We start from the raw sequence: 14,361 nt of genomic DNA on the forward strand, positions 1-14,361 counted from the left end.
TACTGCAGTTTTATTTACATTAAAATGTGTGCTTGAACTAATATTTAATATTGTGGTCTAGATGGCATGTATAAAAGAAAATGATAGGACCATGTAGTTTATGTACTCGCTGCTTAAGAAGCAAATAAACAGTCTTTGGACGAGCAGGTCAGCTGGTTTATTTTGATTATTTTTTAGGACGTGTGATCAACATAATCTGTCCATGACTTTGGCTAAAATTACGAATCCAGAGAAAATCTGGGTTATTTTTCTTTGTCAATCAGGGTGTGTAAATATGACTGTGTTTCACTTTAGATTTGTTAAATCTAAAAAAACAACATTAAAAAAAATATAAAGTACTCTATATTTATCGGTAGAGTATATATTGTATATATTATATATATACCCTACAGCACAGTGCTTACAGTAGAAAAGATCATGACAGTCATTGTTTCCTGAGCTATAGTCGACACAGCAAGTGAGATAACATCATGTGCTCAAAGACTTAACAACAGTGACAACTTTTGTGCAGCGTGTGTGACTCGAGGCGTAATGCATTTGCATACTCGGTCTCTGCCTCCACCATATTGAAGACGATCTGGTTCCTCTTCCTCATGCTCTCAGCATGAGGAGAGCAGATGTAGTCCTGAACAATGATCTTCCACTTCCTCCGACAGAGCCATCCCCGCATGAAACTCTGAACCTACAGATATAAAGACGTAGTAGTACAACAGATACAAATGAAAAAGCTTAGACAAGTTGGGTTATTTTTGTTTTTGTGACTGTACTATATTTATTCATTCACCTTTTTGATCTTTTTGATATCCGGGTCGTCGTTTTCATGGAAGACGTGGTAAGGCCGCATGCGCTCCTTAGTTTTGTTCAGAGCTATAATCTATTGGAGAAATTCAGACACAAATATGAGCACAATGTAGATGGCTTGACAAAAAGATTTAAATTGTTAGGTAAGAAAAATATCCATAAGACTTAATATAAACCTTCCGCTTTTTCTAGAAGGACGTTATATTCCTGTAGGAATCACCATTGATCTTTTGTGTGTGCGATAATCATTGTTGGTGTGTTTTCACCAGATAAGCATTAGACTTGCTCATCTTTGACAATCTGCTGCCTTCATTCAGAAAGAGAAAATGAGAGAAGATGGAAGCTCTCAGCTGGTGATGGTAAACAAATTAAGGATTACATCATGCGCCTAATCACCTGAAGTGCATCGTAGGGCACAGAAAGTGCAATCTTCTCCTATTCTAAACTAATCGATATAAAGCATACTAGTCACTTTTTTTGTCTGATTTTACAGCTGTGAAATACTCAGTGCAGACAACAGAGACAGATAAGCCTGTGACATTTACTCGCTGCAGGCAAGAAAAGACAACCACAAAGTTAATGTCATCTTCTTTAGCTCTGAAAATGGAGGAAAGGGAATGAGCTGGACAGATGCCAGATCTCTTAGTGGAAAAACAGAAAATCAAATTTCACTACAATGCAGAGGACCAGTTTTAAATACCAGAGATGACCAACTTCAAACATAGCCAGTAAAGGATTCTTCTTGCCAACACTACCATCTGTGCAGAAATGAACCCAGCAGAGGTTAGGACGAGCTGTAATACTGTTTTAGCCTCAACTATTTGTTCATACCTTTAGGCTTCTGACAGGCGTCTGACAGTATAAGTTTATTACATAGTGAGTAAAGGATGAAAGATGAAACCCAAAACATTTTCAGCCACAGCGCTTCATCTTCATTTTTTTATTCACTAGTGTGATCATGCAAATGGCAGCAGAGAGGAGCATGTCTGCCAACTGTTGACAGTTACAGTGGCTAGTTGGTTTAATTATTCATAAACACGGAGCAACACACACACACACAAACAAACAAACACGGGTAAGCTTTAATGAGATGGATCACCAACTGCACACTGGCTTTCTCTTTTTCCACGAGCAGTCCCATTGCACTGGCAGATGTTTCTTAACATAAAATTACTTTCTTTCACGTTTTCATTATCAGCCAGACTCCGTGTATCCTGCCAATGACAAATAACACCAGTTGTTGTAGGGAGAAGTATCTGAGTAACAGAGTGCTGCTCCTGTCCCAAAGACAGAAATACCATATGCAAGTCAAATGTTTCTGCAAGCGGCTATTGACGCAAATGAGCAGAGCGCTGTCAAGTGACAATGACAGCAGTGCTTTGATTTGTGGAAATGTTTGCAGCCGGCTCAAATAAGCAAATAACATCGCCTGGGGACAACTGCTGCACAGACAAGAATTCAATTTGAGTCGAGCAGCTGCACAATCAGAATAACTTTACAGTTCCTTCTGGTAATTCCTGTGCCACATTCAAGAACACAGCATTGGGAGAACAGCGCTCCATACATAGCATTCATTTCTTCTTTGATAGAAGAATCATGATAACTTAAATTGTTTAAAAAGGAAAATAATGCAATTACTTTCTCTTTATTTTTACAGGCTGATATTTTCTGAATAAAATAACTATGGATTTTGTATCACCTGATACACTACCAGTGAATAATTCTAATGAAATCAAGCATAGCTTAATTCAAGAAGGCCACAGATAACAATTTAGCCACAATGTCAGCTAAACGTTTAGCTGTTGCCCTTTTACGCCATTTAAACTGCTTTAGTATGCCTACTGTTGCCGTGCATCTGCAAGTGGCTTTGCAACCTGCCTTTACCCCAGCTACTTCTTTTATGCTTTTTAACTCTTTCCCTCTTGTTTCCTTTTCTGAACTGAGTGGTTTCTGTCATATTTCAGGACTGCTTCTAGAACAAAATGACTGAGTGTGCATCAGAAGTTAGTAACTCCCTATTCCTGTGCAGCTTACTAGGGGTACCCTTGGAAAAATCAGGAATCTATTCAAATGGTTGTTAAAAATTGAGGTGTCAAAAATCATCATTATGGATACTGGGGAGGTCGTCAAATGTTGGGGACAACCTTAATCAGTGTCATATGTACGGAATTGCCCGGAGGAACCGATCCGAGGGATTTAAAAAAATGTTTTGTAATCTAATCTATGTGTTGTCTAATCTGTGCTGGGGTCTTGCTGCACCTCACTTTGTTGGAGTTTTCTAGCTCCTGTAATTCTTTCTTATTAACAATGTTGCAGAGGTCACTTTTGTTTTGTATGTGAGCATGGGCATGTGATTTATCGCATGTGGGGTTGGCAGCTGTTTGCAATAAAACTGATGGACTGTCTTTATTGAACAGTGGGCTTCTCTTCCTACGCTCAGAGGTAACTGAAAACCATTCCCGCTCACACCTTTCCTGAGAAAAGACACACATAGTGAATACCAGCATGGTCTATGTACGCCCTACATATCTTTCTTGATTGAGTGACTTGCATCGTGATTTAGGCTGGGAGGGTAATCGCAGAATTAAAGTTTCTTAACATTTTCTTAAAATCAACTTGGTGGAAGGCTACAATCTGTCATGAGCAAAATACAATTTAAAGACATAGTGAAAAAAGTTAATACAATTTCCAAGACATAAGACATAAGACTCCTGTACAACTTCAAAAACTGTATGACTCATCCTGAAGGGCATCCAGATTCATCAACTCAAATATAATTTGCGGTGACTACCTAACTCTGCCTATCATATAAAACTGCACTGGCTGTTTTGCTCAGTTGCTGCATAAATGTGTATGTTTGCTTACAGTTCCTTTGAAAAAGAATGCATGATTTTAAATATTAGAGTCCTTAAGACTTCTGTCTCAAGAAGTCTTAGTACTGTGTACTGTACTGAAGTACAGAGTACTGTGTGCTTTTTACTATGAAGACAGCTAGTCCAGAACCCAAGGGGTTATTTTAATAAAGAGGGCAGTTAAATGCAGAGAATCAGATGCTATCTTCTGAATTCTTTGAGATGTACTTGCTGAACTGTACCCTAGAGGAAGAATTTTACAATCTAAAAAAGAAATAAACATTTACAACAAAATTCCACAAACAATAAAAATTGTCTGTGATATGAATAAAATGTTAACGATTCCACCTTTTAAGGTCTATGTGCATTTGTGTCGTGCGTTTTCACACATGCATAATGTACCTCTGCTTTAAGCCTCTCAATTTCAGTGTCCTGATCTTCTAGCTGAGTGCGCAGCTGATTGGCAGCCACCTTCTCAGTCTCCACGATCTGTACAAGGTGGATGTATTTCTGCATCAGCACCTCTCGTTCGATGATAATGTCAGAGTAACTGAAAGGTTCACAGAGGATAAAATGTCAATATAAACAGCTAAATAATATGCTGAAAACAGAATGGGTACAAAAATAAAAAATGAATAAGTAGTCGCATGCATAAAACACAGCAGCTCTCACTGCTTGCTGTTGTAGTTTATATAGTGGGGGAAATGAGTATTTGAAAAGAAAGAATTGAACAGTCTCTAATTTTTATGGTAGTTTCATTTTAATGGAGAAACAGAATATCAACCAAAAATCCTAAGAAAAAAAACACATTACATAAAATTTATAAATGGATTTGCATTAAGTGAAATAAGTACTTGGTACTCAAACAAAACATGACTTGTTTCATGTTTCTTGGCTACTGTATGGCAACTCAAGTAGCTCAAGAAACTCAAATGTCAGCTCCCCGCACAGATTTTCTGCAGGACCGAGGACTTGGAGACAGGCTAAGCCACTCCATGACCTTCATGTACTTCTTCTTTAGCCACTCATTTGTTACCTTGAGATATGTTTTGGTGCTTTAGGGTTCTTGTTGAGGTAAGAGGGTTCTCCCTCAGCAATTAGAAGAAAAACAGCCCCAAAGCCTGAAAATATTTGTTTGATTGTGGGGATGGTGTTGTTTGGTTCATTAATTATTTCACTCAGTGACATGTAAATCAATTTACAATTTTTTTTTTATCTTTTTTGTCTCGATTTGTGGTTGATATTATCTCTCTTTCCACTAAAATGAATCTACCATAAAATTAGAGGCTGTCAGCAAACTTACAATTTCAGCAGGAGATCAAATAATAATTTATCCCATTGATTATTGCTCCAAAGAATAACAAAAATCCATTTATGACAGAAATATATGCTACTGTGTAACCAAAAGTGTGTTTTCATTACAAGAGCACCCTGATGTTGATTTCATCAGGTTTATTTGTCCTATTAACTATAAAAGTGTTTACTATACATGCTAAATATTTTAAAGTAGATATAATATAATAACATAATTTCCCTTTAAAACTGAAGCTCATAATCAGAATCATACATAGAGCACTGGTGCAATTATAAAGCACCAACCATAAAAAGCAATGCCCGAGATCCTTTAAAGCTATTAAATATTCTGTAACTTATAATTCCACTAAATTTAAGAATATTTTAAGTTTTATAGCTCTTATTTCTAAGCCATTTACGAATCCTGCAAATGCAAGCTGTAAAATGGTCAATATAATGTCAGTAAGTTATGGTGTTTGTCAGATTTAATGTTTTCACATTTTAGTGTCTTTTTGACTTGGGCTGTTTACTATATAAAGCTGATACATAAAGGATGACTTTTGTATAATACTGACAAGAGTTGAAAGTGATTTAAAAAATGCCAATATATTTTTAGAAGTACACTTTATATAGTAATGTACTGTGCATACCTGGCCTGCTGGATGGCCTCCACCCATTCATCGCACTCACACTCTTCCTCTGTCCGTAGCTCCAGTGGTTTCTGTCCATCATGACCAAACATGATGAGGAAGTAGTGCTGACAGAGAGATAAAGAAGGAAAAAAAGATTTTTACATTATTGTGTGACCCTGAAACTGGACAGAAGTGTTTTTGTTGTACCTTTGCTAATAATACCAATGCTGCAACTTTAAAATATTTCTTTGTATTTGCTTTCTATCTTTTAATTGCACAGATTATTCCCACGTAGAGTTCTGCACACTAAGCAGCTATATCTATCCCATAGGGTGGAGGAAAAGGGACACAGTACGGGGGAGGATGGGTGGCTCAGCACGCTTAGCACACAGTTCTCATCTGTTGCTCCCTTCTCCACCAGCCTTTTGCCAATTAGCTCGCTCGTTGCCTCCCTCTATCCCTTCTCTCGTTTTCTGCCTGCCTCTCTTATTACTCTGATGAATTTCGCTATGTAACTGCCTTCAAAACACTTCCCCACACTTACACACAGACACATACCAATACATGCAAGTGCAGAGGCACACACCTACAGTAGAGCACACACACTAGGCATTATGTGAAGTGATAGAGGCTTTTATTCAAATGGTCATGTCCTGGGGCACTGGGTTACCAGAAGAGCTGCTATTCTTAGTCAAGGAAAACAGAGACGACTGAGCTCTGCATTGGCTTTCTCTCTCCTCCTCCTCTCTTCTCTTTATCCCACCACCTCTTTCCTCCTCCCTCTCTCTCTTTGCACTTCACCTATCATCCCACTCCACCTCCTCTGCCCCGCTCAACCAGCATCCTCACTTTTCTTGTTTTCTAATCCCACTCCTCCTCCTCCACATCCCTTCGTACTTTCATCTCTTTGTGTCTCTCAGTAAGGACTCAGTGAACCAGATAGAGTCCAGAGGAGAGACGTTTGCCCTGCAGGAGGATGGTTGGGCTTTGGCCCCTGCAGTGGAGATGAGCTGGGGACTGAGGACAGGATATGTGAACACACACACACTCATAGACCCTCCTCCATTTCTATCCCCCTATCTCAGCTTTTTATGTATCTGTCATTTCGATTCACTGCCTGGCTGTATTTTATTATATCAACAATAATCTGTGCTCTAACAGCCTTTGACAGGGAGAAGGATGGGAGGAGAGAGGACGAGAGAGACAGGAGAGGGAGGTGTTACATAACATTTCTTAACTGAGTACATATTTCTAAATTGTGTCACAACCCAACAAGATAACATTTCCATGGCAACAAAATATCTGCCGCTGCTGCTTTGTTTTGCACTTCCATTTTCTCCTTACGAGTGCTGCCTCTATTCATTTAAGGCTTTTATTTATCCATCATGCAATTTCAGGCATAAAAGGAAATAGTCTTCAACAGGAAGTGAAACATTGAGCTTAAATCTCTAGATGGATAACCTTTTGCACATCTAACATAATAGCTGTTATGTATTTGACCAACTGTGGCACTGTATGAGTCAGATGACAATTAATCTATATTTGCATGCATGCAAATATTTCCACATCATGTTGATTCAAGATCCTTTGATCACACAGATGTCTGTGTTGTTATTTTCACATAGAACAAATCAATGTGCTTTTGACATGCTTGCTTAAATAATCACAGCTTTTAATTAAAGTGAAAGCAGGAACACAACAGTCTAAAATAAAAGTAAGAGTCTTGCATTAAAAATGTTAATTCAATAATTGTATTTTCAGCATATAGTAGTTAAATATAAAAGTCTACATATAAGTAACAATCTACTAGTAAACAAACTTAAAGTTGTGTAGTACTCTATTGACTTTTGGACCAGTCGTAGCACCACAGACCTACTGTTTTCCCATTTTTCTTGTTTTGTTCATGAAACATGAATGCGGATGCACAAACGTGATTGGATGGATAGCGGCACAGTGCGCTTGTAATATGCAAGTTACAGCACAATTTAAAATATTAAAAAGAATAAGGTTTGTGGATGTTTATGTGGAAGGAAGTGCAATACCCTAGTTTCTTAGACTGCAGGCCTTTATAGAGTGATTTGGTGAGAAAAACTGAAGGTAAACATAACTTTTATTGTTTTTTTAAAAAAAACCTGTCAGGTCACCTTTAAGCAAACTATAAATTTTCATGCTCAGTGCAGTTTATATTACATATTATCCTTTTTCCCTTTCAGGCATGTAACTTATTACGCAATACAAACATTGCACTTCTTTGCACTAAATTTCTCTTTCAATGTAATTAACTACCTTTTGATTTATACCTGCTACTTAACAGATCCTAAAGACGGTATGTATGCTTGATATATATTTTTGTATCCTGCCTTAACATTTATAGTCTACCATTCTGCCAAGTTTTTTCTGCAACTGTGACCCAATTGTCACCAGGCAATCATTAAAGTTTAATGTTACCGCATCCTTTACAGAAGATTCTGCATCACGCTGGACCCCTAAAGCATTCCAGTGAATTGCTCTGTAACATTGTACTGTGTCCTCATTAGTTGGAGGGATTTTTTAATTTATTTTTATTGAGGACTTGACTGCTTCTACGAAACCTATAAACAAAGCGATAGCTCTGCACATCTCATGAATGGTACTCTGTCTCTCTGTCTCTGAGCTATGACCACAGAGCTTCCCAACTTTACAGTACAGATCTGGACTCCTGGCTCAGTCTCCCTTCAAATCGACTCAAGCGTACCCTTCATCCCTGAGGGCCTTCGTTGTACTGTAAGAAATTTCATTTAGACAAATAAAGACAGCGAGGAAACAAAAGAAAAAAAAGACACGGAGCTTTTTTTGTGCTCTTTTACTCTTTATTTCACTTGCAACCAATTTAACAGTCACCTGATACACTCTTTAAATCCTGATGTGAGAAACAGCAGAAATAGGGCCGTGACAGCATGATCTATTTTACTTTCACCAAGCAAAGCTTAGGAACAATGTAAGGCAAAAATGTTATTATGCAGAACCATTAAAACTACCTGCTGTGAAAACAGAGGTGAGAAGCTCTTCGAACAAAAAAATGACTTTCACAGTCCAGCACAGCCTAAATGTTGGGGAATGAATGCTTGCCACACACATGTACAAGTTAATAATAGTGCAGATGATGAAATGCTTTTTCTCATTATTAAAGATTTATGAAAGCTTAAAATGAAATTTGTGTTAATAGATTTATTAGCCAAAAATGGCTGGCGGTCCCAGAAATACTCATCTTTTTTAATAAATATTTAAAAGCAGAAATGGCAGAATCACTGTGATTGGGGACTGAAACAGCCAATAATGATGCAACACTACCGTCTGCTTTGGGATCTGCACTGATGAGAGCAAAAATTGCATTTTGCAGCACTACAAATGGACCTTATTTTTTCACTTCATTCTAAATATCAGAATTTCAAAGCTATTTTCTGCATCAGTGTTCTGTGCTTCAAAGATACATTAAAACCCAAACTATTAGAAGTTTTAGCTTCACTGGAGTTAAATTAGTATGACCTCAGCACAGAAACTTGGGTTTTTGAAACCAGCCTTGCTATCAAAAACCCAATATAATTTCATGACTAGGGTATGAGCCAGTTGTGTTTATGCAAAAAAGCACACAACAGGTGTTTGTGACAGTTTCAGCTGCTAGAATAGTGAAGCTGTAAGTAGGTCTGCTTGTTGTTTTTCTGGTTTAACTGTATACATAACCATGAATTAGCACATCACTTGTTCAGTGGTATATGCACAGCAGAAGTCCAACTTGAGTCAAACCTTATTAGGTGGAAAAGTCACCATTAAGCAGTTAAAAATGGAATTAAAGTTATGACCATCACTTTAAACCTCTATAAAAACGGAGCTGAATCTCAGACACTGCAGGCCTCAGTTAGCTGTTAGCATTTATCATAGAAAAAGACTGAACACATTTTATATTTTTGGAATTTCCTTTGGACAGACAAGACCTAGGTAGAGGCACTTGTCTATAATGCACACCACCACTTTTGGAGCAAACCAAACACATTATATCAGCACAAACAGCTAATAGCAACTGTCAGTTGGTGTCTATTGTCTATCTGTCCAAAAGCTAAAGTTTGGCTGAAACTGCATCATGCAACAGGACAACGATCCCAGGCACACCAGCAAAACTACAGCAGAAAAAAAAAAAGAAAAAAAGGTGTTTCAATTGTGCGGTCAAAATTCAGACCTCATCCAAACCAAACTGTAATGTGCTTAGTTTTTTTTTTTCTTTTTACAGGACTTGGTGGAGTCCTCCCATGACCAAACTTTCTTTTTTAAAAATCAACACTTCATTACCTCATGACTTTATTCTTATGTTGGATGAACCTAATCCAGTAGCTCAACAGAAAAGGTACAGAACATTCAAATTCCTAAAAAGATTTAATATGGTTTGTAAATGGTTAACTGTGATGAGTAAGCAGCTGAAAAATGTTTATAAATATCAACACTACTGCTTTCACTTCTTAATCACAAATCTAATGCAAATGTGGCAGCGCAGCTAGCACACAGGTGCACAATTCACAAAAATAACGGCCTCACACAGTGTGTGGAGTTGTGTTAGGACTATCGAAAGCAAACCACTATGCTGAACTTCATTTGGACTTTAGGTGTATGGAAACAAATAATAAAAAAAGCAACCAGTGCCACCATTGAGTCAAAAATGCAACAGAACAAGCATTCAACCAAAAAAGGAAAAGGTAGCTGAGTCTGTGACATGAGAGAAATAAAGAGAAGGGACTGACACGTAGATAATGAAAGAGAACAGTTTTTAAGGAAAACGCTAACAAAGGTTGGCTGAAAAGTGCTACTTAGCTGATACATCTGAAAATACAAGCAGGTGTTTGTCCGTCATTCTATAGACACACTGATTACATGGCAGAAAGGCAAAATTATTAACAAGCAATTTCAGCACAGAGTATAATCTGTCTCCGTTGAGTCCTACTGCATGGTAATTACCATCACAGGGGGGGAAAGAACGCAGACCAGAGTTGTGTATGCAAGACTCTTGTAATCTATAATCGTTTTTTCTAGTATGCTTTTGAGGATGTATATGTACAATCTTCAAAGATCAGAAGAAAAGAAAACTAAAGGACAAAAAAAGCACATGCTGTGATTCTGTGAAACAAACATAATCTCATAACACGTGTTGTCATGGTGGAAACAATCCCTCAAACACAACAGGAAGAAGTGATTGGCTGTGTGTGAATTAAAAGGTTATGTTGAAAACCTTTTAATAATTTGAACAACACATAACAAAAGTAATTACGGATAAGTAATATTTCATTGCTGGTATCGTCTATCAAAATATCATTGATCACATGATCAGCATTCATTCATACTTTTCATGAGCCCAAATATATTTTGCTATTACAAGATTCAAATAAGCTACTTAAACAATAAAAAATAATAATTTGTGAGAAGTAGTTTTGGAAGGATAAAAAAAGAGTATAGGTTATTTTTTCCCCACTAATCTTCTGGATCAGACTCATATCACTTCTTTATATTCCTCTCATTTCTCTCCTGTTGTGCTACCATGGGGCATTAATATTTTCTGCTCATAAAATGCTCCAAGGACAAGAGAGGAGAAAAAAAACTACTATTGTCATGGAAACCTTCTACACTCAATAATTCAGATTTGATTTACCTTATAACTGTAAAGTTGTTTACATGCACAGCTATCCCTCTAAAAATCTTTTTAATACATTTCTATTGTTATTCATCAGTAGATCCAAAGTACATCTTTTGCTTGGGATCATTAATCTATTGGCATAGACATTTTTTAGAGGCTAAACAAACATAACAAGTAGAATAGTGAACTTCAGAAAGCTGCTTGTTTGGGTCGGAGTTTGTTTTAATCTAACACTAACCCTGTGCATTCATTGGAGGGAGTGTGTGTGAATGTTTAGAAAAAGTACTTAGGTGTAGATAAAAATGCTTGTATAACTGTGTGAATGTGTTAATGGGTTTTGTGGTAAGAAAGCACTTTATGTGCTCAATTAGAACAGAAAAGCACTATATAAATAATCATCTATTTACATGTAAGTCTGTATTTTGTCATTTTGTATTTTGTCGTTTCCCCTAAGATCCTAGCTTCCTTATGTCATCATCCTAACGCCTGAGAAGATGTTTCTCTTCAACCTTCAAACTTAACCTTTCAGTTCTTTCTCCGTTTCTTTCACAATCAAAGTAAACAGTATGTCTCTCAACAAAATGCTAGTTTTGACATGCTTCATTTTCTCACTTCAGTGGAAATGGCTTTCTTTCGATATTTCTGTAAGCCCCACTCTATAATTTCAAAAAGCTTTAATTTACTATATAATACATGAACTTTTTTTTTTCAAATACACTTCCTGGAGACTTGTCGTTGCAACGTGACACAAAACATTAATCTGACAGCAGCAGCGGCAGCAGCGGTACTTTATGTAACCACCGAATTCAGCTAATGATGCAGGCTACCAGCTAATGTGACAATCACTGAATCAACATCCCACATCCCGCTGTTTTTTCATTGCCCTCCATGCTGTTCACTTCCTTCAAAGAAGTTTGTATAATAAAGTCTGGGGCAGTCTTTTCCTCTCTCACATACACAAATAAAATATCCAGACTGTTCTCACACATATCTACCCACTGTATATATACTAATACACTAATAACTGTTGCCCCAGAAAACTCTGATTGGGGATTACCTGTCTATCTGAGATTTTATTTTAAAAGGGATTAATCAAATTGCTTCCCTCCTCCGCAGTTTATTTTCACTCCTATCCTCCTACTCTACTAGTTAAACACACACAAATTAAACATGCAAAAGCAAATCCCTCATATGAAGCCATCAACAGGCTTTTGGCCTCATCTTACACATTTGTTGCGTTATAGTGACTGTGTGACTTTATTGCTTTAATGGAGGAGATACTGAATTGGAGATCCTCTGTAATTCCCAGAGAGCAACATCGGAGGCTTCCAAGCAGACAGTGGATCAGTTTTACTTTTTTCTTGAGAAAATTAACAGGATCTTGTAAAATCCAGTCCTCATAAGTAAAGACAACATATATGAAGGCACCAGGCGGTTGTATTCCTTCATGCTAAAGTTTGTCAGAGACACATCACCTATATCTATACCTGTAGCTAGAAGGATCACGTATAATAGATGGCAGCAGCTCCAGATATAACACCACTTGTGAATACAGAGGTTCAATTCCAAGAGCTTCAACAACCTATGGACAAACATTCTAAGCTCATCTGAGGAGAATGATGATCAGCCCAACATTGGCTGAGAAATACAATTTATATCATTCTCACATGTACCCTGCCAAAAATGTAGCAGCATGGTGCCTGACAAATTTTATAAATAGGACTAGCCCTGTAAAATTAAAGGTACTCAGTATAGTGTAAGAAACAGCAGAGTGTTAATATCTTTACTCACCTGTTTCCTTTAATGATCTAATTTTGGAGAAAAACATTACATTTTAATGCAATATTTACCAGGTGAGTGAAACTACGCTGTTCGTAAGATGGTTTGCTACAGTTAGAACTCAAACTAAGTTTGAAAAAACAACTAAAATTGGCTGACACAATGTTATATAAAAATAAAACTAAGTTAAACAATACATCTCTCAGAGGTTTGGGTCAATTTTGACATAATGGCTCGCACAGCTGCTGCAGATTTGTCACCTGCACATCCATGATCTAAATCTGAATCATTTGAGTCATGTTCAAGAGACTAGTTTGGAATAGTCTGATGTTTGTGGCATGGCACAGAAGATGGGCACACTGTTGTCATAAAGGGACCGACATTGGGAGAAACAATATTCAGGTTGACTGCTGTGTTTAAAAGGTGATCAAATGCTAAAGTGGCACAAAGTACCCCAAAAAATATCCTCCTGACAATTACACCAACAACAGCCTGAAACTCTAGTATATCCTTTCTTTGCGTTTACACCAAATTCTGAGACTACCATATGTTAGAGCAGAAATTAAGACTCGTCAGACCAGTTATTGTTTTTCCAAGCTTCTACTGTCTAATTTTGGAGAGCCTATGTGTGAATTGTACCCAGCGTAGCTTTCTGCTGCTATATCTCATCTTCTTCAAGGTTCCATGTGTTGTGCTTTCAGAGACTCTCTACGGCGATTGTAACAACCTGTTACCTGCCATTCGGTTCAAAGCAGTCTGGCCATTCTCCTCTGACCCATAACATCAACAAACAATTTTTCCCCAAGAACTGCCATTCATTGGATATTTTCTCTTTTTTCCTGTAAAGCCTACAGATGGTTGTAGATCTGTAGTTTTTGACATACTCAGACATTTTCCACAGAAGAGTACTAGCTAAAAGCAGATACTGTTCACAGTTATTATAGTATAAGTGTTTTATTGTACATAAGGTCTGCTCCCATTGTTACCAAGACTTCAAACACAAGACAGATTTTAAGCTAGATGCCAGCTTTAAATTCTGAAACTAATGAGTTTCATAATGGCTCTAACACTTGGCAAAAAACTTAACAGCAAAATGAAAATCAGCCCGCAGAGAAAAGCAAATCAGACTCAGGGTGTACGGGATGAATCGGTTCCAATTAATGCGCGCAATAGTGAAAACACAAGACCCAGAGAGGGGGACTTGGAGCTAGAGGAGCTTTCTAATGAGAACTAATTACACACACATGCATGAACATGAGGAAGTCAGCACTGACACTTCAACTCTAGTGTGTCGCCCCACCTTTTCACTTTTGTAAAAGGAAACCCATCTGTGAATATACTGTAGCTA

General features: G+C 37.4%; 1 protein-coding gene across 3 annotated transcripts in view; it reads right to left on the bottom strand.

Annotated features, from left to right (window-relative positions):
* Window positions 1–14,361, bottom strand: part of LOC102795854 (ras-specific guanine nucleotide-releasing factor 2) — a 41,207-nt gene that overhangs the window by 21,398 nt on the left and 5,448 nt on the right. For all 3 annotated transcript variants that reach the window (XM_087849233.1, XM_087849232.1, XM_087849234.1), the window contains exons 2-5: window positions 5,597–5,703; window positions 4,056–4,203; window positions 785–874; window positions 546–682 (exon numbers count right to left, since the gene is read on the bottom strand). In XM_087849233.1, the coding sequence (XP_087705359.1) occupies window positions 546–682; window positions 785–874; window positions 4,056–4,203; window positions 5,597–5,703 (482 nt within the window). The remainder of the gene's footprint in view (window positions 1–545; window positions 683–784; window positions 875–4,055; window positions 4,204–5,596; window positions 5,704–14,361) is intronic.

This window comes from Neolamprologus brichardi, chromosome 12, assembly GCF_056152115.1.
Source record: "Neolamprologus brichardi isolate AB-2024 chromosome 12, ASM5615211v1, whole genome shotgun sequence".
NCBI lineage: Eukaryota > Metazoa > Chordata > Actinopteri > Cichliformes > Cichlidae > Neolamprologus > Neolamprologus brichardi.